The sequence below is a fragment of the Kryptolebias marmoratus genome, linkage group LG11, assembly GCF_001649575.2.
Source record: "Kryptolebias marmoratus isolate JLee-2015 linkage group LG11, ASM164957v2, whole genome shotgun sequence".
Lineage (NCBI taxonomy): Eukaryota > Metazoa > Chordata > Actinopteri > Cyprinodontiformes > Rivulidae > Kryptolebias > Kryptolebias marmoratus.
In genome coordinates, this window is record NC_051440.1 from 22,986,093 (window position 1) to 23,007,691 (window position 21,599).

General features: G+C 38.0%; 1 protein-coding gene across 2 annotated transcripts; it reads right to left on the minus strand.

The window, feature by feature from the left end:
* Positions 1–1,496: 1,496 nt before the first annotated feature.
* LOC108237491 (solute carrier family 41 member 2-like) lies at positions 1,497–19,885 on the minus strand. 2 transcript variants are annotated; one of them, XM_017418925.3, is made up of 14 exons: positions 19,717–19,885; positions 17,541–17,965; positions 16,887–16,994; positions 16,634–16,705; positions 16,396–16,540; positions 15,849–15,995; positions 15,530–15,677; positions 14,883–14,962; positions 14,352–14,483; positions 12,285–12,433; positions 9,924–12,202; positions 2,664–6,604; positions 2,293–2,352; positions 1,497–2,162 (listed from the first exon to the last, which is right to left on the minus strand). In XM_017418925.3, the coding sequence occupies exons 1-11, from the start codon at positions 19,844–19,846 to the stop codon at positions 12,026–12,028; spliced, it is 1,713 nt and encodes a 570-aa protein (XP_017274414.2). In that variant the 5' UTR covers positions 19,847–19,885; the 3' UTR covers positions 1,497–2,162; positions 2,293–2,352; positions 2,664–6,604; positions 9,924–12,025. The 2 variants fall into 2 exon arrangements, with proteins under 2 accessions (XP_017274414.2, XP_017274568.1); XM_017419079.3 differs by lacking the exons at positions 12,285–12,433; positions 14,352–14,483; positions 14,883–14,962; ... (5 more) ...; positions 17,541–17,965; positions 19,717–19,885 and having other exon boundaries at positions 9,924–10,171.
* Positions 19,886–21,599: the final 1,714 nt, after the last annotated feature.

The following is a 21,599-nucleotide window of genomic DNA, read 5'->3' on the forward strand; positions in this document are numbered from 1 at the left end:
CCTTCTAGGTCATCAATAAAACTTTAAAATCAGTTATCACTTCTGGAACAATCAGGGTCAGCACAGACAAGGTATTTTCACTCTTTCTTGTTCATTTTAGAAGATGAGCTGCAGCTTTCTGGACCACCTGCAGTGAAGAGAGGCCGGCCTGACCAACGGATGAGTCACAGTCATCCAGTTGGGATGTAATAAATGCGTGGATCACTTGTTCAAAATTTTTAAAATACTCCTCGGATAAAAGCTTCAATTTAAAAAGCAATCGCTTTTCAACTGAATTTGTTTCTCAAGTTTAAAACTGTTGATGAGATTTTACAAACAGCTCCAGGATGTATGAAAATCAGGCAATAATAAATGTAAATCTAAATTGTTAAATATTGAAGGTTTAATTTAAATATTTAGAAATGGAACGCAGCCTTTGTCGTGGTGTCATCATTCTAAAACCGGTAGAAAGAAGCAAAGAGTGGCTGAAAATGACCTGTTCAATAAAAACAGTGTAGACGGTACTTGTGGTGCAGCAGTTTAAGTGCAGCTGGCACACCAGGCGCAACAACGCAGTCAAATCGACAAAGGCTGCATTCCATTCCAAAATACTTAAATTGAACAAATAACATTTAGATTTAAATTTAACATTTTGATACAACAAATTTGTCAGTGTAAAATCTTACATTTAGAAAGTGAGTTAAATAATGAAAATGTTTTTTCGAACGTTGGTCTTTACAACTGGTGCCCCATAAAGCAGTTTACCACCAGGTTCTCTTTGAAGCCTGGGATCTGGTCTTCACGGTTTGGCGTGAGTAGAGGAGAGCCGTGGCCAAGCTTTTATCAGGGCTATAAATATCAGCTAAACACCCTTATATTTGGCTGGAGACACAAAGGCTGCATTTTTGGCATCTTCTGTGAATCAGATAATCAAGATGAGAACAAGACCTTTCACCCCCCCTCCCCCTCTCCCACACACACACACACTGGGGTTATCAAGAATGTTCATTGTGAGGCTTGCAGCAGGGGAGAGAAACAGGTCAAAAGTTAACTTCACAAATGTGAAATGTGACACTACAGCATTCTAGAGTGAAGTTTTTTTTAATTTTTAACCTGTTATGGCATATCAGGCATACCATACAGAGAAGATGGCTGCCTACATGTGCCAGAACAGATCAGCTCTACAAAAAGAATATCTCAAAATGAAATTCTAATACCATGATTTACTTTATTGAATTAAGACTGAGTCTAGCAACAGAGTAGGCAGGTCACATTGTTGTAATAGCAACAATGTGGGGAGGGGGATATGTCTAGCAGAAAGACTGACTATATATATACACACACACATTTCTTTTCTCTAGCTTTCCAGCTTTCATTGTCTTTCTCTAGACAATGATACCTCAATAAATTCTATTTTAATGCACCTTTATTTTTATTTTTTTGTGATTTGTACAACTCCTATTTGACTAAACCTTGATCTGCTACTTAATTTAAAGGAAAAGTCATTGAGAAATATCGAAAATTGAACCCCCACAACATATGAGGGAAATTTATTTACAGGCAAGTAAATGTAATTTTGTTGCACAAAAACCAACACAGACTTTTTCAAAACTTGAGTTTCAACATACTGTATGTTTACATTAACACTGATGGGTTTTCCCACAAATGACAACTTGACATAACCTTAAAAAAATAGAAAAATATTTCTTGACATATATATAAAAAATATAGTTCTTAGTAAAAAAGAAAAAATGTTAATGATAGCAAACTGCCAGTGTGTAAATAAAATGTACACTTCACATAACAGCATGAAAAGCCGCAGGCAGAGAGTCTGAACATTTAATTTTTACATAAGAAAGTTTGTTAATGAAACATAAGAAAATGGGAATAAGGCGAGTGTTTCTCCTCCAGGGATGTAAACAATTGTAAACAACAATATCAAAAAACAAACTCAAGCTTATTCTCTGCTGATGTAGTTCAAGGAAAACTTCATGTTGACCAAAAAGAGTTCAAATGAACTCAGAGAAAAATATGCATTTAAATCATAGTTCACATGTTGGAAGAATCATCTGTGGATAACCGAGTCTTCTCCTTGTATTTCTTCTGATACTCATGAAAGAGGTTGACGGTCTGAGGGGCACGGAGAGGCTGGTCCTGCTTCGTAGTAGTTGGACACCACGTTCCTAGAAGAGTCACAAAGGTATTAAAAATGTAGTCATCAGCGACAGTTTTTTCTTTTTGTATTAAAACACAAACAAATAAACAAAACAACACCAAAAGATGCATTTTAGTCATTTTTTTAAAAAAAATCACCTTTTGACCTCACGGCAGTCTTCTGGGGGAACTGGTTATCGTTTTCTAGCTCTGGCATATCTGGAAAAAGTAATAATAAAAATAACAAATGTGACATAATTTATAAATCTGATTTAGAATTCCTACAAAGTGGTCAGGCTTTGTGTCACAAAACTTCCACTCTTAATATGCAAGTAATGTAAAGATTTTGTATCTATCAGACAATAGATTTCTACAAAACATTTAGTCTAAAAACACAATTAGTTTTGTTAGATCTCAAAAAGTGATGCTGTTAAGTATCTTCCAAACTAGTAAGTGTGAAAGATATGCCAGACTGACTTTTTTTTTTGACTTCTCACAAAAAGCATAATTTAGTTTAGTTGAATGCTTACCTGAAACAGAATCAGGGGTCTCCTTCGTCCTGCTGGAACCATCTTTGAAGTGGAAGGTCTTGGGTAAAACACTGAACTTCAAGACGATGTTTTCCTGAAGTGGCGTGACGTCAAGATTTTTATTTTGAGCCTCCCTTTCCTTCCAATTTTCCGGCCGTTCAAATGTGACGCTGTAACGTCTCCTCCCGTCTTCACGTCTCCGTAATAAGGATTTCCTCTTCTTCGGACTCAGATGGTGCTTATTTGTTCCATCGGGGACTTGAACTTCAGATGAAGATGACCAATGCTTCTTTGAACTTGTACAAGATATGGACGCAGATCTGCGTTTTTGTCTTTTTTTAAGTTTGTTTCGGAAACCATTTACAAAGGAACTATTCAGAGTTGGAGGGAAGGTGTTTCTCCATCTTTCATAGATTAACTGTTTGGCTGAGTATTTTTCTGGGCAATTAGCTTCAAGAGATTTCCTCCTCGAAGGGTCCAGACTTACAGACAGAAGTTCAGGAGGTTTGTTTTTTACAGAAAAAATGTTTGTTGATGATAAGGTAGGACTCCTTTTGTTTTCAGGCAAAGAATCCTGCCTTTTTTGCCCCGAGCCAAACAATTGCAACTCTACAATTTTCACTTCTGAGGCCAAAGGCTGAGCTTCAATAGGGCGTTTGAATTTTGAGTTCTTTAGGTCTGGAAAAAACTGATCAAGACTTTCTCTCTTCCTTTTTTCTTTACCTGGTTTCTCTCTTACATGGTGACTAAAAGACTGATGGTGGGTCACATGAGTTTGTCCCTTGCTTTCTAAAGGTGATTCTGCCTCCTCTGCTAATTTTAGTTGATCTTGTCCACAGTTTTCTCTTCGGTCTGACAACTGCAAGACATTTCTAGATTCAGTTTGTTCTGCACGGCTGACTGAAGTGTCCGGTGGTATGCTTTCTGCTGATTTCAGTTCTTCTTGTGGACAGTTGTCTTCAGATTCTGTCTCCGAAATTTCCAACGTGAATGGGGACCTTGACGTTCCGAAGTCATTTGTAAAAAAATCTGCATCCTTATTGTCACTTTTGCTGACAATGTTCAACTGAATGTCGTCACTGAGCTGAGAAATCACGTCTGTCTCTTGATCAGAAGATGGGTAAAGTTTGTCGTCTTCATCAGTCAAGTCAATGATTTGGTCGAGTTTACTGCAAAGCTCAGAAGAACTTAGCGTTATGGTTTCACAATCTTTGACTTCTTTGCTCTTTGCTGGATTGTCAAAATCAGGTTTGGGGCTCTTGATAGTTTGTCCATGATAACGTTGCTCCTCTTTGCACAAGCATTTAGAAGATGGCGCGTCTGATATTGAATACATTTCTATAAACCTTGTAATGCAGCAAATTTCTGTAATCTTATCTGACTTGTTCTCCACGTTTGACGTTTTTAATGTAGCATCTGCATCTTTATCCATCCTTGTTAGCAAAGAATTACTCAAAGCTGTGACATTCTCACAATTAGTGCTTTGATTAGTATGGTTCTGTATTTGTTCATAAATGGATTTGGCTTCTTCCGGAGGCAAAACTTCTATTTTAAATGAGTGATCGAAGTCACTGGAAGCATCTCCTGGCTCGTTTAGGGAAGCAGGTGAAGATGGAGAGGATTCAACAGAAGATTCTTCTTTTTCTTCAACTAGGTCAATTGATTCAGGCTCTGTCTGTGACAAGATTTTGTTTTGTACCTCGTTTACAATTTGCTCAGGAGCACTGCTGTCAGTTTTGAGTGGATCTATCTGACTATCAGTCTCATCCACATACAGATGTTGCTTCAGAGCCCAAGGGAAGCCAAATTCTTTATCTATGTCATCTAACTGATGATTGACATTCAACCACAATGATTTGTAAGGCTGTTCTAAATAGATTTCACCGTCTTCAAGGACATGGTATTGTTTCAGATGCTCCTTAAAGTCAGGCTTAACTTCTGACAGTAGGACAGATTTTTCTGGAATGGACGCACAGAGATTTTCAGCAGCAAAAGCAAAATCAAATTTACAGTTATTGAAAGTTTGAAGCAAAGCTTTGGGATTTTTATTCCAAAACATGATTAATAATTTGACTATAATTGATTGCCCTGAATCATCTTGTGGCTTAGGCTGAGCTTTTTCCATTTCAAATATTAATTCATGTAGACCCTCAGCAGTCCAGGCATTTGTTGGGAGGGAAGAAAGCTCAAGAACAGGGGGTGATGGAGGTGTACCCATTTCATTTTGCTCTCCAGGAGAGGTTTGATTCACTGGTACCTCTGATGGTTTTAGAGCAGGCCTTTCAGAATCTGAAGTTGTTAAAACAGCACCACCATTAGTTGTTGCTTTCTTGGCTCCTTTTGGATATGGATTTACTTGGTTTAAATCAGATTCGTCTCTCAAACAAGCAGCCTCTGTGTCATTTGACAGATCAGGTGTAATGTGCTCCTTCTCTGCATTATTTACAGACTCATCAGTTGCTGTGTCAGAAGAAGTATGCTTGTTCTCCTGTGATAATGGTGGCACAACAGCAATAGCCCTTGTGTTGGTGTGACCAGGTGTTGGGTGAAATGAATTATCATTTTGTTTGACTGTTGAAGACAAACTTAGTCCCACTGGACATTCTTTTGAGATCAAACTATTGTCAGGAAGAGGGACAGTGACCTCCTTCTTTCTTTTATTTCTGCCTTCTGCTGAGTTGATGCTAAAGGCCGTTGGTGAAGTATTTTGTTGAGGTGGACAATTCAGAGTGAGCTGTCCTCTTGACATGACACTTTGAGGCAAAAACTGTCCAGAATGATGTGACAGGGGCTGGGTAGCATTTAAGTTATAACTTTCAGAGCGAGCTGAGGTCATAGGTTGTACATTTTGATTAGAAATTCTGGGATTACTGACAAAGTAATGACTCTCATAAGGAGGGGGGTACTGATCAGAGCTGACAGTGTAGACGTTACATAAACTGTCTGCACTTACATGACGCTTCACCATTTGCTGTGATCCACCAGCAGGGTTTAAGGGAACCGCATTAGTTCTAACCAGTAAAGGGGTGGAATTATACTGGTTCATCATGTTTGTGCTCTTGGATTTGGCAGGTTCTTTCCACTTAAATGATGAATACAGATAAGTCGTTGGCTGTTGGGTTTTTTGACTTGGAATGTTGGGAACGTACAAAACTTGTCCATTTGAGAACGATTGTGTTGCACTTCCACTTCCAAAAGGTTCAGACGTAGTCATACTGCAACTTGATTGGTACACTGAAGGGAATCTGCCCTCAGCAGAGTTTTGTCTGAATTGTTTATTGTTTATATGTACATTTTGTGTAGCTGCAGACACCGATAGGTTTGGGTTGACCATCTGTTGTTGGGGAAGTGAGGGAGCAGCTGTTGTGTATGAGGAAAGGGGTCTCATTGTGACGCTGTTTGGAATTTCTTGTAAATTTTGTGAAGCCTTGTGTTGCTGGACTTGAGACACATCCAGAGCTTTAACAGTTTGTCTTTCATTCACTGCAGCTGCTTGTGTCCAGGGCACAATCACATCTTGCTGGGGGGAAGTAGTGTTTGGGCTGGCAGTTTTGGGCAATATCTGGTTTGTTGAATACTGATAAGAACTTTGCTGTGTGGGAGCTTGAGAACCACAGGAGGCTGGCGGAGAAGAGTTTTGACTTTGTAAGTTAAGAGAAAATTTTTCAGGTTCAGTAAGAAGCAACTTGAGTAGATGATTAGCTGCCATTTGTCTACAAGCATAACCTCCACTCTGCGAGTTAAAGTTAGCACTCTGTGATGGTTGGACACCTGAGTATGCAGACATGTACTGGTGTGAGTTATTTGCAGACCAAGCTCTTGTTGCAGCTTGTGGAGCTTGTTGGGGAGGTCCAGTTTGTTGAAACTGCCCATTCATCTGTGCAAGGGAATGCATTTTTGTCCTTTGCTAAGCCTTGTTGGAGGTAGAGATGGTGAGCTTCCTAAAAAGGAAAAAAGAAAAAATAAGCAACTTGGAAACATTAGCATACTCCGGTTTCCTCCCACAAACCAAAAACATGCACGTTAGGTCAACTGATAACTCTAAAATTGTCCTTAGGTGTGAGTGAGCGTGTGAATGACTGTTTGTCTCGATGCATCCCTGTGATGGACCTGCAACCTGACCAGGGTGTGTCCCGCCAGTGATGGCTGGAGATAAGCACCAGCTCCTCACAACCCAGAAAGGAAAAGTGGATAAAGAAAATGAATGTATGGATGGAAACATTAGCATTATAAACTTTGAATTTAAACATGTGTCAGTGAAAAGCTGAAGACTATTAACCCTGAAATGACTACGAGTCTGAGGTTTCAGTTTCTCAAAGAGAAATTACATGACATAAACCATCATAACCAACTCCAGACACTAGACATGCTCAGAGTTACGTTCTCTGCTCCCACAGTATAAACTGGAACCATTTCCACTTTTAATCTTCAATCTAACACCAGACAACATTTATTGGGTTCCTCAGGAGATGACTTTTACAGTGGCGCATGCGCGAGTCCGCTGCTGGTTGGATGGACGTAAATGTAAGTTTCTCTCTGCCTAAAATAAATCATTGCGCTAAACTAACTTTCAGTGTTTTTTTTTCCCAGATCACTTTTACCAGCCCCAAGCCTGGATAAAGGAGGAACTGTTGCATTAAAAAAAACGAGTCTTCAGTGAAAGTTCCTTTGTAGTTCTAAACATATTTAGGCTACTTTTAGAAATGCTAATGGATACTTTCCTTACCGACAAGCAGACAACAATGAATGCCTTTAGATCCATCTCTGCAGCTGCAACAAAAGGATTATTCAGTGATAAGATGTTCCTGTTAATCACTGTGACCCTGAAGCTTCCATTCATTGTCCAGGATGTTTACATTTCTTAAGAATAAATTAAATAAACAAAAAAATAAAAATATCACTCAGCTGTGTCGTTCTCACCTATTGTTTGCTGCCACTAAAGTGATAAAACTTCTAAACTGCAGTCAGTCAAATGAAAAGTGAAATTTAATCTGATCAGTAAACCTCTTCTGTATACATGCAGATGGCTTCTCACACAAAAAAATGATTATATTACCTAAAATCGTCAAGATTAGAAAAGTAAAACAATGTAGAACTTCAGCCATTTATTGCACGAAACATTTGAGATTTTTGTCTTCATGGGTGTTGTTGAAGATAACGTAGTTGGATCAGTGTTCATATGGAGGACAGATCCTGCCAAAACAGGCAACAAATAAATAGCTTGATAAAGTAATTAATGTGCCAAATATTGCATCCAAAAAAAAGAACTTTTGCAACTATTTTTTATTATACAGTGACATAAATCAATATCTGTTTAGCATTTTCAACAGTATTAATTTAACATTGTCACCATTATTTCATTGTATTTCCAAATTTATGTTTTATTAATTTGTTTCTTTAGTTACAGAACATTTGTTGCTTTCAGGTGCCACGGTTGCTGAATTTGTCTGAGTCAACGTGTGCTGCAAACTGGGGTATCCTCTCAGTGACAGCATCAGTGTGATACGGTAAACAGTCATCACTAATGTCTAACAAGGGTGTGTCAGGTCTTCTGGACGTTTACTTCTTAGGTGATACGTGGACCATTAGCCAAATGACCAAACATTAGGGCCCTGATGGACGCTCACTATTCACAGATGGCTGAGCAATACTAGGAATAACAGCATTGTAGGAGGGGATGGACGATGGACAGGTTCTCTTCACAAAGATGGCTTCCTTACCTCCGCTCTCAAACCAACGTTCCTCTCTATCAAGGATATGTACATGTTCATCTCTGAAAGAGTGACCACTGGCCTGCAGATGAGAGTAAACAGCAGAGTCCTGGCCTGATGATGTTGCTTTTCTATGCTGGGCCATCCTTTAGCTCCAGAGGACCTGACTCAACCTTGTTAGATTTCTCTAATGTTGGGGTACGCCGATCCTTCTGAGATCATTTTTGTCTGAGAAGAATCTCACATGCACTGTTAAGCTTAAAATACCCACTTTTATAATGTAAAAGACAAAGTTAACAGACAATAAAATGATCAGATATGTGGAAACGTAACTGACAGAGTTCCTTTACCCTGTTTCCTGTGGAATGTAATTTATTATAGAGTAACACCTGTTGTTGATAAGTCCTGATTATGTTATGACTTCTATTCCAAGTCCCATGGGTTCTCACAGAATGACCTTGTTCTTGTTAACAGGAGTGATGTTGAATTTTCTCCTCAAGGGAACCAGACTGACTTGCTTTTCCCTAGCTCCTCCTTCAAGTCCTGTATTTCAATATATTTAATAAACACTCCTGTGTTGACTTTTTTTTTAATTTTTTTTTTTTTTTGGGGGGGTTCAGAGCTTTGATTCGGAGCGTCCGAATATATTCTAAAACGCTACATCATTACAATTGCATGCACTAATCAAGCAAATGAGAATATTTCAAATCATAACATATAAATTAAAAGACATAATGAGAATGTGTTTATATAATCATCAAAATAAGCCTATATAAAAACAAAGGAAAAAGATAAAACCCTTTTCTACCGTGATTATTGAGCATGCATCAGGTCATCACTAATGGTTCTATTTACAGATAAATCAGGCATCTGCCCATTATAATCTACCCATTATTGCTTGTATTTTAAAGTTGCTTTTCAAAATAATATGAAACATAAGAGGAAACATATGAAATCAATGTTTGATATAAAAGTGATAATAATAAATAATACAGAATAAAAAAAAAATTAAACGCAAGTTTAAAAAAAATATTAAATAAATACTGACTTTAAAAAAAATGACAAAAAAGAAACTAATTAATAGTGAAGTGAAATTTATTTATATAGCACTTTTCAGCAGCAAGGCGATCCAAATAAAGACAAACATTGGGGGAAAAAAAAAAGGAAAATTAAATAAAAGTGATAATGTTCAATTAATATTGTTGAAGACGATAAAAAAATATTAATCTAGGTCACCCTGTAAAATCAAATAAGTTGGGAAAGCTCTTATTATTTGGATGCAATATTTGGCACATTAATTACTTTATCAAGCCGTTTTATTTTTTTTAATGTTCAGTTTTGGCAGGATCCGTTCTCCATACAGGTCAAACGAACAAATTAATTATTTATAATCAGCAGCAGGAAAAGGAGACCGAAGAAGAAGCTGAGCCATTGACTGCAGGACACAGACATTTTTGTATTCATGGGTGTAGTTACCCCGAGGATACAGCAGGAAAAAAATAAATAACACGTGAAAAAAAAAAAAAAAAATTTCAAGCCCCTTACTTACTTTTCCACGACGAGGTCCAGCTCCGCTTGCAGCGGCTTCGCCCATCCGCAGTTTTTCTTTACCAAAACAACATTTCGATAAAATCCACTGGCTTTCCTCCAGCGAACAGCCTGAGTCACAGGGTCGACCTATTAATGACCTACAGTCCGTTCTTCCTCCTTTTAATTTCTGCTTCTTTTTGTGGTGCGACACAAACAACGCTTTGCCTTGCACTGCTGGAAACCCTTCTGGTGTCCTTTTGTGGGCGGAGCTAAACGGCGACTGGGCGGGGCTTCTAACCACGCCTTCTTTTAAATGCATAAATATGAAGCTTGACTTTAAGTGGATTCTGGTGTGTTATTATGGCACATTTAATATGAATTTCACACACAAAAAAAGTGAATTTAAAGCGTGTTACAGGTTGAAACGACAACGAGCAGTCAAACAATAAGACTTATTTCTAAAACAGGAGTGGGAAATGTGCTTGGATTTGCCTGAGGCATAACTGTATGTTCTCCTGTTCAGTGAATTCTGGAGAATGGAGACATCTGGCATCCACAGAGGAAAATCCAATAAAGAAAATGGATAAATGACCTGGTCTAGGACTTATTAGTTTATTATCTTTTTGTGTGTGTGTGTGTGTGTGTAACTAATATATTCTGAAACATATTTTTTATCTTTTCCTGGTTGCATTTCATTTATCTTTTATACTTTCATGCTACATAGTTAATTTGTAGTTATTGTCTGTACCTTTTGTTTGATTAAGTTGTGTTTCTAGAGAGAAACAAAGCAGGGTTTCTGTTCTGAAGCTGAAGCAGTGTGGTAAACTCAGGTTCTTGTTTACTTTAGAAATATAAATTAGGTACACCCTTACTTCAACCATCAGGCAAAGCATTATTGATCTTACTTTTCAGAGTAATGGGCTCATTGGCTGACAGTTGGACATATAGTGAGAAAAAAAAAAAACTCCCAAGATCTCTTTTTCTCTCTGTCTGACTTTGCTTATTTAAAGGAGTGACGACACCTGTGTGCAGCTGAAGGTTTCCAGCTGCATCTCATTAGATTGGTCTTTATAATGAAAAAGGCTTTTGTTCTCAGGAGTGTACATAAAAAGTGTTTAGACTGCTACAGATGAATTGACAGATACTGCGGATTCTATGCCTAAGCTCTAGCTGACGCAGTATTTCTTGTATTTCAGCAACAGGCACACTACAGGTAGGTAGATGGTCTTGCAAATAAATGACTCTCACTAGTTATTCAGGATCTTAAAAGAAAACAACTCCTTTTTAGGCATTTCCTTTTAGCTCCTGGCACATAAGGACTGAAAGTTAACAGGCAAAGAAATGCACTTATGGGTACACAGCACATTTTATCTTTTTAAAACATTACTTTTTTTCACACCAACCAAACAAGCTAAAAGTTTAAATGGAAACAATATTTACAAGATTACCAAAAGGTTTTTAGCTAACTAACCATTAAATTACCTGAGTTACTGACATTTTTGTTTGCTAAGATTGATTACTTTAGCGGCTATCTTAAACTGGGTTGACTCAAAAAATGAATTAGTTATAGAAATAGATCCATTGATTACTTTCCATCCAGTGGTTCATGACAAATGAACTCATACTACACACACAAACACAGACCTTATAATGATGACAATGACCAACAGCAAAGGTGAGCACTGGAGAAATTCCTCAGTTAATGTTTTGAATGAGTCCATGATTACTGAAAACTGATAACTAATTTGGATCAAAATCAGTCGTGTCTCAGCCTGCCTCCTCTCCCACAATCTTCTCCTTTATTCTTGTTCTTCTGACCTTCCAGGAACTTTTCTTATCCTGCTGGCCTTTCAGGGACTTCCCATAATAATATGTCACTATTATAATTTTCCCTTGGAAATTATTTTGCAATTAAAATCTGAGATACTGCTTTAGCTTCTTTGGGAGTTCAGATGTAGAATATGGCCAGTTCTTCGTAGCAAGTCCGTTCTACTTCACAAATAAATCCTTGGTTGAGTTTTCAGTTCTTTTTTGTTTGCAGAGAAGTATTTTTACCTTAACATCTGAGGTCCTGACATTCTCACCACAGTGGGATTGCAGCCTCATATCATCGTTGTGAATCTATACGTTGCCAGTGTCACCGATGCACCACAGTATGAGAAAGACAAGAGAGAGAAGGCCAGTACCCAGAAGGTCTCCGAGAGCTGTCAGGTAGGGTATTGAGTAGCTGTCAGGGTCTTTGCCCCTCCGCCACAGACAGTGGACCATACAGTCAGCTATGCACAGCAATAAGAAGACCTGATGGGCAGAGATGAGAGAGTTACCGCTGGTCTGAGCACCTCCGCAGACCGCAGACGTAAAAGCAACACGACTGACTGACCTGAATAAGAGAAGCTGACAAGAAGAAGACAGTGAAGAGAGGACTGGGCAACGTGAGCCCTCCTTTCATTAGATGGATGACATGTATAAAGATCAGCTGACCAGGGAGAACCAACAGGAGCAGAACTTGAGCAGATCGGTGGTTTGCTCCTGCCAAGGCAAAACTAAACATTAGACAAGTGTGTGTGTGTGTGTGTATAAACATTTAGACATGTGGTGTGGAATAGGAGGCTTTGTATTTACTCTCCCATTCTTTATTTAGCATCAACAGTGTCGATTTAATTTAGTATTAAGAGTGGTTTGAATATTATATCTTTATCTGATTTTTGTTTATCACCATTTTATATTCAGACACCATTTCACAAGCTTTAAGTTGTTTAGTTTATCTGGAGAGAGAGACAAAGGCGGTAGACACCCTGGATTGTGAGCAATGGCCTTGACAGGAAGGAGGCTGGAAGGAGTTGCCCCATGACCTCCAGATAACGGAGGCAGTGAGTTACCCTCTGAAGGAAGGTGGGAAAAGTAGCATAAGCAGACAAACATTTTCTGTCTCTTCAGACAACCCTGGGGTGATGGCTTGAGTAGTTTTCAATGTGATGTGTATCTCATTCCCACTGATTGTCTCCCAGATGCATTTGGTTTTATGACTTTATGAATATTGACTAATGGTGTTTGAATAAATTAGTTAAACTTTAAGGTAACATCTCCTGAAGGTCTTTCCCAACAATCAACTCGGAGAGGTAAAGGTAGATACTTCAACAGTGGGTAAAGTGTTTTATTTCTTGGAAATATAGTTGTTTGTGTAAATGCTGATTCAGCATTTCACAGTACTGTTTTTGGCTAATGTTAAAGTAAATAAGAAGAAGGTCTTGATTTGCATCATTTAATCACCCAAAGACTGGATAGAAATATATACACCACCTTTCGTCAAACTCAAAGTGACAGTTTAATTACCCCCCTGCCATAAACGGTTAATGACCCCTTTAATGGCTTTATGACTTCATGACCCATTAGGAGGGGTCATGACCCACACCTTCCAGTTCTGGTGAACCCATTTGGAGGGGGCCATGACCCCCACCTCCCATTCTAACTTCCTTAGCTGTTTGCCAGATCCAGTGTACTCTGATCAAGTATGCTCATGATGTTAAATAAAGCAAAGGATAAAAATACAACCTCTCTTATTCCGTCCTCCCGCATCTCTGTAGAAGTGGGGTTTTACATTGGTTGAACAAGACAGGTAAAGCAAATTTACAAAGCCTTTAAATGCTGTTCCTCAGCCCTGCAGTAAGATCCATCACCCACCCTACTCACAGTTTAGACTGAGCTGGGGTGGAAACATCTCACAATAATGTTAAAAAGTGTCAGTGTTTTTCTCCTTTTAAAAAACAAGTTTACCAAGCAGTGAGTTTAAAGCAAATTTTCAAAGCCCTAAAATGCTGTCTTCTCCCTGCATTTCTCAAGTCCCACTTTACACTGAGCTGGGGTGGAAACATCTTACTTTAGTGTTAAAAAAACATTTTGCACCTGGCATTACCCGGAGGCCTGGATGGTTTATGACCATCCATTTCCCGGTTACTTCTAATACAATGAAAAAATAATGCTATCCTCCATTAGGACCTTTTTCTAAAAAAGTGTTTCTCTCTAGATCTTCAGCAAGCATCCTTTAAACTTTGTTTCATTTTCCTCAGGATTGATACTAGTGCTATGCATATGATCAATATTAAAGTGAAAATGTATAACTAAAGCTTGAGCCATATTAATCATATTCAGCAGCTTAAGAAGACTTATTAAACTTGTTGGATAATATTTTAAACCTTTATTTATTTTTGTTGCATTCAATCACCTAAACTATAGTCATGAGAACCTGGGTGTGTTGCTTATATTTCACATGTGATTAACTTATAGTTTTAAGTGTTTTCGAGCTAAGTAAAACAATGACTGTATTGAAAAAATGACAGAATGACAAACCCAAATCTGCATTTAAAAGAAAGTTATTCAGATACAAGCTAGAGATAAGCGGAAGTATTGTGGGGAATTGACTAATATAATCTACAATGGATGTAAATACCTGATACAAAGAAGATGTAAAAGGGGTTCAAACAGCTTTTACGGCCCTCTGGAAACTCTCTGGGTGAATAATTCAAATGCAAATGAGTAGAAATGCGACTAGACTGAATGGAGACGAGGTTTCCTCCAATACCTGAATGGGAAAGACAAAACTGATTGGTGAGCAGAACACAGAAAGCAAACAATAATAACAATTAAATGGTTTTTAATATAACTATATATCTACTTTATATATATATATATATATATATATATATATATATATATATATATATATATATATATATATATATATATATATGAAGTTTTACACATATAATTTATTTCAAAATATGAGTCAAAACTATCTACAGTTTCATTCTTTTTAAATTGTTTTTTCTTCTACTCAAATTTCTGCTTTTAAAAAAACTTTTGCTAGGCGATAGTGGAAAAGTCCAAAAAACACACAATTTCTGTTCCTGGCAGAATCCAACAAACACCCAGATAAACAAAAAAAAAACATAAATATCTGGTGCTGAGCGCAACAACTTACCATTAATGACTGGAGCATAAAGAATGATTCCCACCAAGTTTGGATCTGACACACTCTTGTCCAGAATAAGTCCTCCAATACTAAAAGAAAACATAAAAGATGGGGTATAATTGTAACTCTGGGATAGTTGTAACATCATCAATGTCACAAATCAGGGATAAGCTACGAGTCGTGATCATTTCAGTGGCCTCCCACTTCCTCCACAGTACCTTATGATGGTTGTGCAGTCTGTGTGGATTTCTTTCCAGAACTTTTGGTGGAAAAACAAATTTTGAGCTAAGAAAATTGTTGTTTTTTCAGCTAAAACTCTATTTTATTTTGTGCTTCTCATATGGCAGATAAAACTGTTTGACATATCTTTGATAAAACTGCATCATCTTTAGTAATACATGATGCATCTCCCCTTTGCAAAATTTCAAAGCACCACGCCAGTACAGCGAGATAAACAGTGACTGACAGGGGTTGGACAGTAATCCAACCATCCCCTTACATACAACTAAGACATATGCATATGAGCTTTATTAATCATTCTGTTTTTCTTTACATGTTGCACAATGCTCCAACTTTTTCAGATTTGTGGTTGGACACACAGATTGTCTGTATATATCATTACGGTAAATCCAACTTGAATCTGTAGTCCTTAGTACCTGCTGATAAGCATCGCTGCAATGATTGGTTCCCAGCCTGTGTGGAGCAGGATGTGACTGGCTGGGTGTTTGGACGAGACTGCCATCCAGACGGGTATCAGACATAAATAAAAAAGATCAACCAGGTACAGCACGTAGGGATAGAGCTCTGCCAAAAAAAAAAAAAAGTTTATTAAGTTATACTTTCATTTATTACTAGGATATTGTCAAAAACTGTGATTGGTCTCTGACTTTTAGATGTTGAAGAATTATAAGTCTTCTTAACATACATATAAAGTTCTCTTCAGTGCTGTGGCTTGTCTCGTACACATTTTCTCACCCATAAAAGAGTAGAACCACTGACTGAAGCACGCCAACAAGGCAAGAGTGATGAGATCTCCAAAGCTGGCTGCCATCGGTGTGGCCACGTTATCAGGATTGATTCCCATCCGCTTGCAGCCAATAATCACTCCCACCATAATCATACCTGGAGACAGTTTAAGACAAGCTGAAGTTCCTAAATATAAGGTTATTAGTTTTTTTGGACAATAATACTCCTGACTTTTTTGACATTATTTGGATATGAAGAAAATTATTGGCAACTATTTCTTATTTTACAGTGAAAAAGAAGAACAAATAGGCCAAAAAAGTCCATTGACTTTAGGATTTGGTTTGATTAGGAAACATTTGGTAACAGAAATACAGAGCGGCATGAAAAGAATAAATGTAGACCTTTCTGACTAAACTGAAACTTGGAGTCTGAAGGTCTGGATGTGTAATTGTTACAGCTAATAAAAAATAAATCACACATGTAGTATTGTGTTTTGCTTGTGTTTAAGCTTCATTCGCGGAAAGTGATTCGAGATGACCGTAAGCTGTGTTAGCACCTTGCATCAGCGACGCCATGAAAGCCGTAGAAATACTGGTTGAACAGAGGAGCACCAAGTGATTAAAGGGCATCTGTCCTTCTGCCATCCAGCCCAACAGAGTCGCCACGAGGGAAGCCAACAGGCCCAACACTGTGGCTTGTAGCTGTAAATTAAAGAAAAGAACTCAGCATACATTTACATACATAAGCTGTATAATTGACTATAAATTTAATTTTTCTCAAAAGGTAACATTCACCTGTTTAAGTGCCAGATTACCAATGATGAGCAACCACTTTTCTCTGGCTGATTCCATTTTCCCAGCGTTCACCTGAACACATCAGATGTGTCTAAAGTTAATAAACAAGCTTTTATTTGAGCTGACACGGTTATCACAGAGGAGTGAAAACAGTTGAACTAAAAAAAATGTCAAAGAAGTGAAAACCAAAAAAAAAAAATCAGTCCAAATTTAGCATCAAGTTACTGAGATAAAACTGTGTTCAAACACTCACAGCAGTGGAGAGTCTAGAGGCGAGGGTCATTTCCAGGTTCCCCTTCATGCCTAAAACAGCAGGAACCAGAATGAGGAGCTCTGAGAAATCCTGGAAAACATCCCAGCTCTGCCGAAAAAACACAGAGATGCAAAAACAAACTACAGAGAGACGGCTGCAGACATTTTAAAGATACAATCAATCTTCTTAACTTTCAGGCAACATGATGTACAGCGTGTGAGAATGTGATGAAAATCATAACTTTAAGTTAAAGTTAACTTTAACTTTAACTTTAACTGAAATGTTTATTTCTGAAGGGTTTTATCTTTTACTCTTTATATATATGCTTATTTGGATGATATATAAACACATTCTCATTATGTCTTTTGGTAAATATGTTATAATTTAAAATATTCTCAGGTTTGCTTGATAGTGCATGTTATCGTAAGGATGCAGAGTTTTAATAAAGCTTTGAACTTAAGCTGACATTGTCTGTCTAGTACTTCTCAGATCAAAATATCCCAGCATTTCCTTATTTTCTTTAGCTTACTTGACTCCCAGTTTTAATAAATATTTGCTTTCATTTCTTTCTGTATGTATGCTTTTGCTTAAAGGTTCTGACGATGGTTCCTTTAGGGAGATTCTACAGACTCTGCTCCACATCCGTTTCCTTACCTGAACTACATCAAGCAGCATCCCGGCAGAAACCGTCCCAAACCCGGCCAGCAGAAACGGTACCAGGATCTGCAGCACCATGGAGCACACTGATTCTTCAGGTCCAGCTGGACCTTCAGCGCCTTTCGCTGTCATGGATCTGCTGGACCTGGACCCATCGTAGAGCTCGTTGGGGAGCAGAGCGTCTGTCTCTGTGAACTCCTGAGACTGGAGCTCGAGACTTGTGTTGACTGGTGAGAAGAGTTCATTAGAGCTCAGATGTTTAAGACTTCTAGAGTCCTGGGACAGGGACGGGTTTGGACTGATGCGGGTCTCCAAACAGACATTTTGGGACCTTTTCTTATCTGGTGATTTTGGGACAACCATGGTGTAAAGTTGGGCTCTTCTGCTGCTCTCAGTTCTGATCTGATGATTTAAAAGGTGACCTAAAAAAGAAAGAATAAAATCAACAATAGTTTGAGCTGAAGACTACATGTTGGTGCTGAGATTAAACTGAGGACTGTCTAAAAAATGTCCTTGAGTTAAACACAGCAAAAACATTATTTTGTAGTTGCCTAAACAGTGAAACTAATGTTGAAATTATATCAAACATGTATTATTTTTAATTTACAATGTCTAAATCTCCAACAAAGAAAATGAGAAAATGTCTAAATTAGCCAACATTCTGGTGTGTCACAATTATTTACAACCCAAGTTTCACAAATGATCAATGAAGAATAACATGAAGGACCAGCTTCCTGATTCCTGAGATCATCATACGAGGACATTACATTGAAAAAATACACACCAAACATAAAGCTTGGGTCTTGATTTAAAGAAAGTTAAATAGTCAGGATTTGGGTATTTGATGTTGTTGATCTTATTTGATTTTCATGTTTGTGTTCTTGTGATCCTTGAGTTAAGTTTGTTCCTTGTGTTTATTTATAATATGTTTATAGTTCTGCTTCCTTTGCCCTCTGTGTTCCCTGTGCCACTATTCACATGCCTCACTCTTTACAAAAGGTAAAGGGAAGAACTTATATCTAATGTCTAATAATGATGCCCCCTGTTACTATATACAAACTGGAAATTTGTATGTAAGGGTAAAGGAGGACCTCTCATATGATGGAAAAACTACAGAGTGTGAAAGTGGACCTTTGCAAGAGCTACTATATGTAAGGCTTTTTTTTCTCATTTCTTAATTAGTAGTGATTTGTGTGTGTGTGATCCCTCCATCCAGCCCTACATTTCATTGTAAAACTCCCCAAAATCTACAGAGATGTGGGGCGATGTGTGTGCGTGAGAGGAAAGTTAGTGCGCCATCAATCACAAAGCTGAACCCTGAGAAAGACTTTTTTTTCCTCATTTCTCAATTAGTCGAAGTAATTTATGTGTGCGTGACCCCTCCATCCAGCCCTACATTCCATTGTAAAACCCCCCACATCTACGGGGAAGGGGGTCATAAACCTTTCATTTTGAGTTTGACGAGTAGTGGGGTATTATATCGCTCATATATAATGCAAAATTACAATATTTCCATCAGTTACAACAGATCACTCAGCTTTTTTTTTTTGTTTGTTTTCTTTTTGTCAGCATGATTGTCGACAGGGCTGTTGCTGTTTCAGTCACCTGATGCCACGGATCGCCTACATTATCATTCTTCATGCTTCTTCCCCGTCAGCAGCACTGAGGCTGAATTGTTTGGCATAAACGGTGTGATTCAGCTGAAATTTCTGAAAGCTGACCAAAGCTAAACAGCCAAAATTATTGAGTTACAAAAAAGTTTTAATATTCACAACTTTACCACAAGCTGCTAAATGTTGTTTAAGGAGAAATATGGCAAAAGCAGTCTCTGTATACGTAAGTAAATTGTAAAGTGTTCATAAAGCTTGAGACCCTTGATTGTCACAATTTAGGTTATTTAGAGTTCAGAGGTTAAGTGTTATGAGAAAGATCTACAACAGCGGTGTTCATCATTACATTTATTCCAGGGTTTTAATGTCAGAAGACTCATAATATCAAGAAAAAGTTTAATTTCCAGTATAATAATTGGAAATGTCTTTTTTCTCTCGGGGTACCTTCGTTTCTCCAGCTTCTCCACAATCACATACTTTACAATTAAGCAACGTCAAAACATGTTTTTAAACTGATCAATCAAATCACGGTGTAAAGAGGAAAGAAGAAAAGAACTTCTTACCCTCCTTATATGCCACCTTCGGAGCAGGAGAAGCTGCTATTTTGGCACACTGCTGCCGATCATGACCGTCGTCGTCTGAACAGTGTTGAGTTGTCGTTGTGGCATCACCAGTTATTCTACACACAATCATTTACACACATAAACACACAGACGTGTGCACACAGAGGAGCCTGGTATCTCTGACTCCCTCAGCCCTGCAGCAACATGCACACATATTTAACAGATGTTTGTTATCAGAACTTGTGACTGTTTAAAGCTTAGCTATAAAGTTTGGAAAGGGACAAGCAAGGACCACTGGTACATCCTCAGTGTTAGTTAAATTTGTTTAAGTTAGGTGCTTTAACTTATTTCAAAATCCCTAGGATATCTGGACAACAACTTATCCTTTACAGTCATTGAGGATTTATTTAAAGTTCCCACTTTATGTCCACTTCAAAGACATTTGTACGGATAAAAGAAATAAAAGAAAGTAAAATACTACCTGCAAGACTAAATGAGTGATTCTGAGTTAAACTCAAAAAAGGTTAAAAAACAAAATCAACTGGACTTCTATTCTGTAGTTGCAGTTGATGAAAAACATACTTAAACTTTCCAAAATGACAAAGAAGTCAGCTTCGCAGTTTTGTAAAATTAAAGTTGTTTAGATTTAGGGGGAAACATTTTCATGTACTTGGAAGAAAGAAGAAGTGTTCAAGCCCCCAAAACACAATCTCCTTAGTCAAGTTTTTGTCTAAAAACCTTCAAAAAATGGTCTGAGAAAACTGATTAAAGAGTGGCAGACATTTAGTGGCATGCTAGAGAAATGCGTGCAGATGCAGCAGAGATTCAGAGGCACACTAAGAAGGCAGGGAACAGCCTGCTAAATAAATGTGTGTAGAAAAATAGTCCGACTGGCAGATGTGTATGATGCTCTGAATAAGCTGTGTGTAGCAACACTGACAGGTCAGAATTTCAAGGACAAGAGGAGGAAAGCAGAGTTGTCTGATAACAAGACCACATTTTAAGTAGAAACAGGTGAGATATTCCCAATAAATTATTTTATGGAAGCAAGATGTTCACTCTGTAACAGAATTTGTACTGGGTTGCTGGGACACTGTGGTGTATTGGTTAGTAATGGTCTTCAAGGTGACTCTGCTGACACGGCTGAACAACAGCAGATTTTATTCAGAACTGCAGCTTGTATCACAACAGCCAAATTGTAAGGAATTAGTGGCCCAATCTTAGAAGAATCCCCCTGATCCCAGAACACAGCGTCTTATATACACTTCTGGACGCACATACATGGATTCACAGCAGATTCCAGGTTATTTCCATCCTTCAGCACAGGGTTTTCTAATGCATTCTTTTGCCATATAAAGCCTTCCTGCCTTCATGACCCTTGTCTCTCTGTAGATGCTGGAATCCTTATGTTCTTGTGATTCCCTGGAGAAACAAACTTTTTATGAAGCACGCTGGAGACTCTCAGATACCTCAAAAGGAAAAAGGAAAATAAGGTGGCTGATCTCATGGAAGAACAAAGATGATATCAGCAGTAGGAGGAGGTTTTAGAAGCTATATAATGTGGTGTATTCAAACTGTAAGCCCCAGTCTTCATGTCCTTTCAGAATCGGACTCTGTCTTCCCTTCTTCATTTGTTTCATAAGTAATCCAAGTAAAAGAACTTTAGAGCTAAAGTTTAAAACAGTATTTTAGGTGATGATAGGAAAATGACCTTCTTGTCCCAAACACTCTTCTTTTATCCACTGGAATGTCCCTCCTCTTCGTCAAAACGATGTGTCAGATTCAGACTGACACTGTGTCCGAGTGTCAGACTGGTTGAAGACATTTCCAGGGTGACCCTGATATAACTGATTTCCCTGAGCCTTTTTTTTTACCTTTGGCAT

Coding starts and splice junctions, on each gene's coding strand:
- LOC108237491 (XM_017419079.3), bottom strand. CDS start 6,558: ATGCATTCCCTTGCACAGATGAATGGGCAGTTTCAACAAACTGGACCT. Junction 2,353..2,663: donor GACCCCTGATTCTGTTTCAG/GTAAGCATTCAA, acceptor TACTTTTTCCAG/ATATGCCAGAGCTAGAAAAC. Junction 2,163..2,292: donor GACTGCCGTGAGGTCAAAAG/GTGATTTTTTTT, acceptor TGACTCTTCTAG/GAACGTGGTGTCCAACTACT.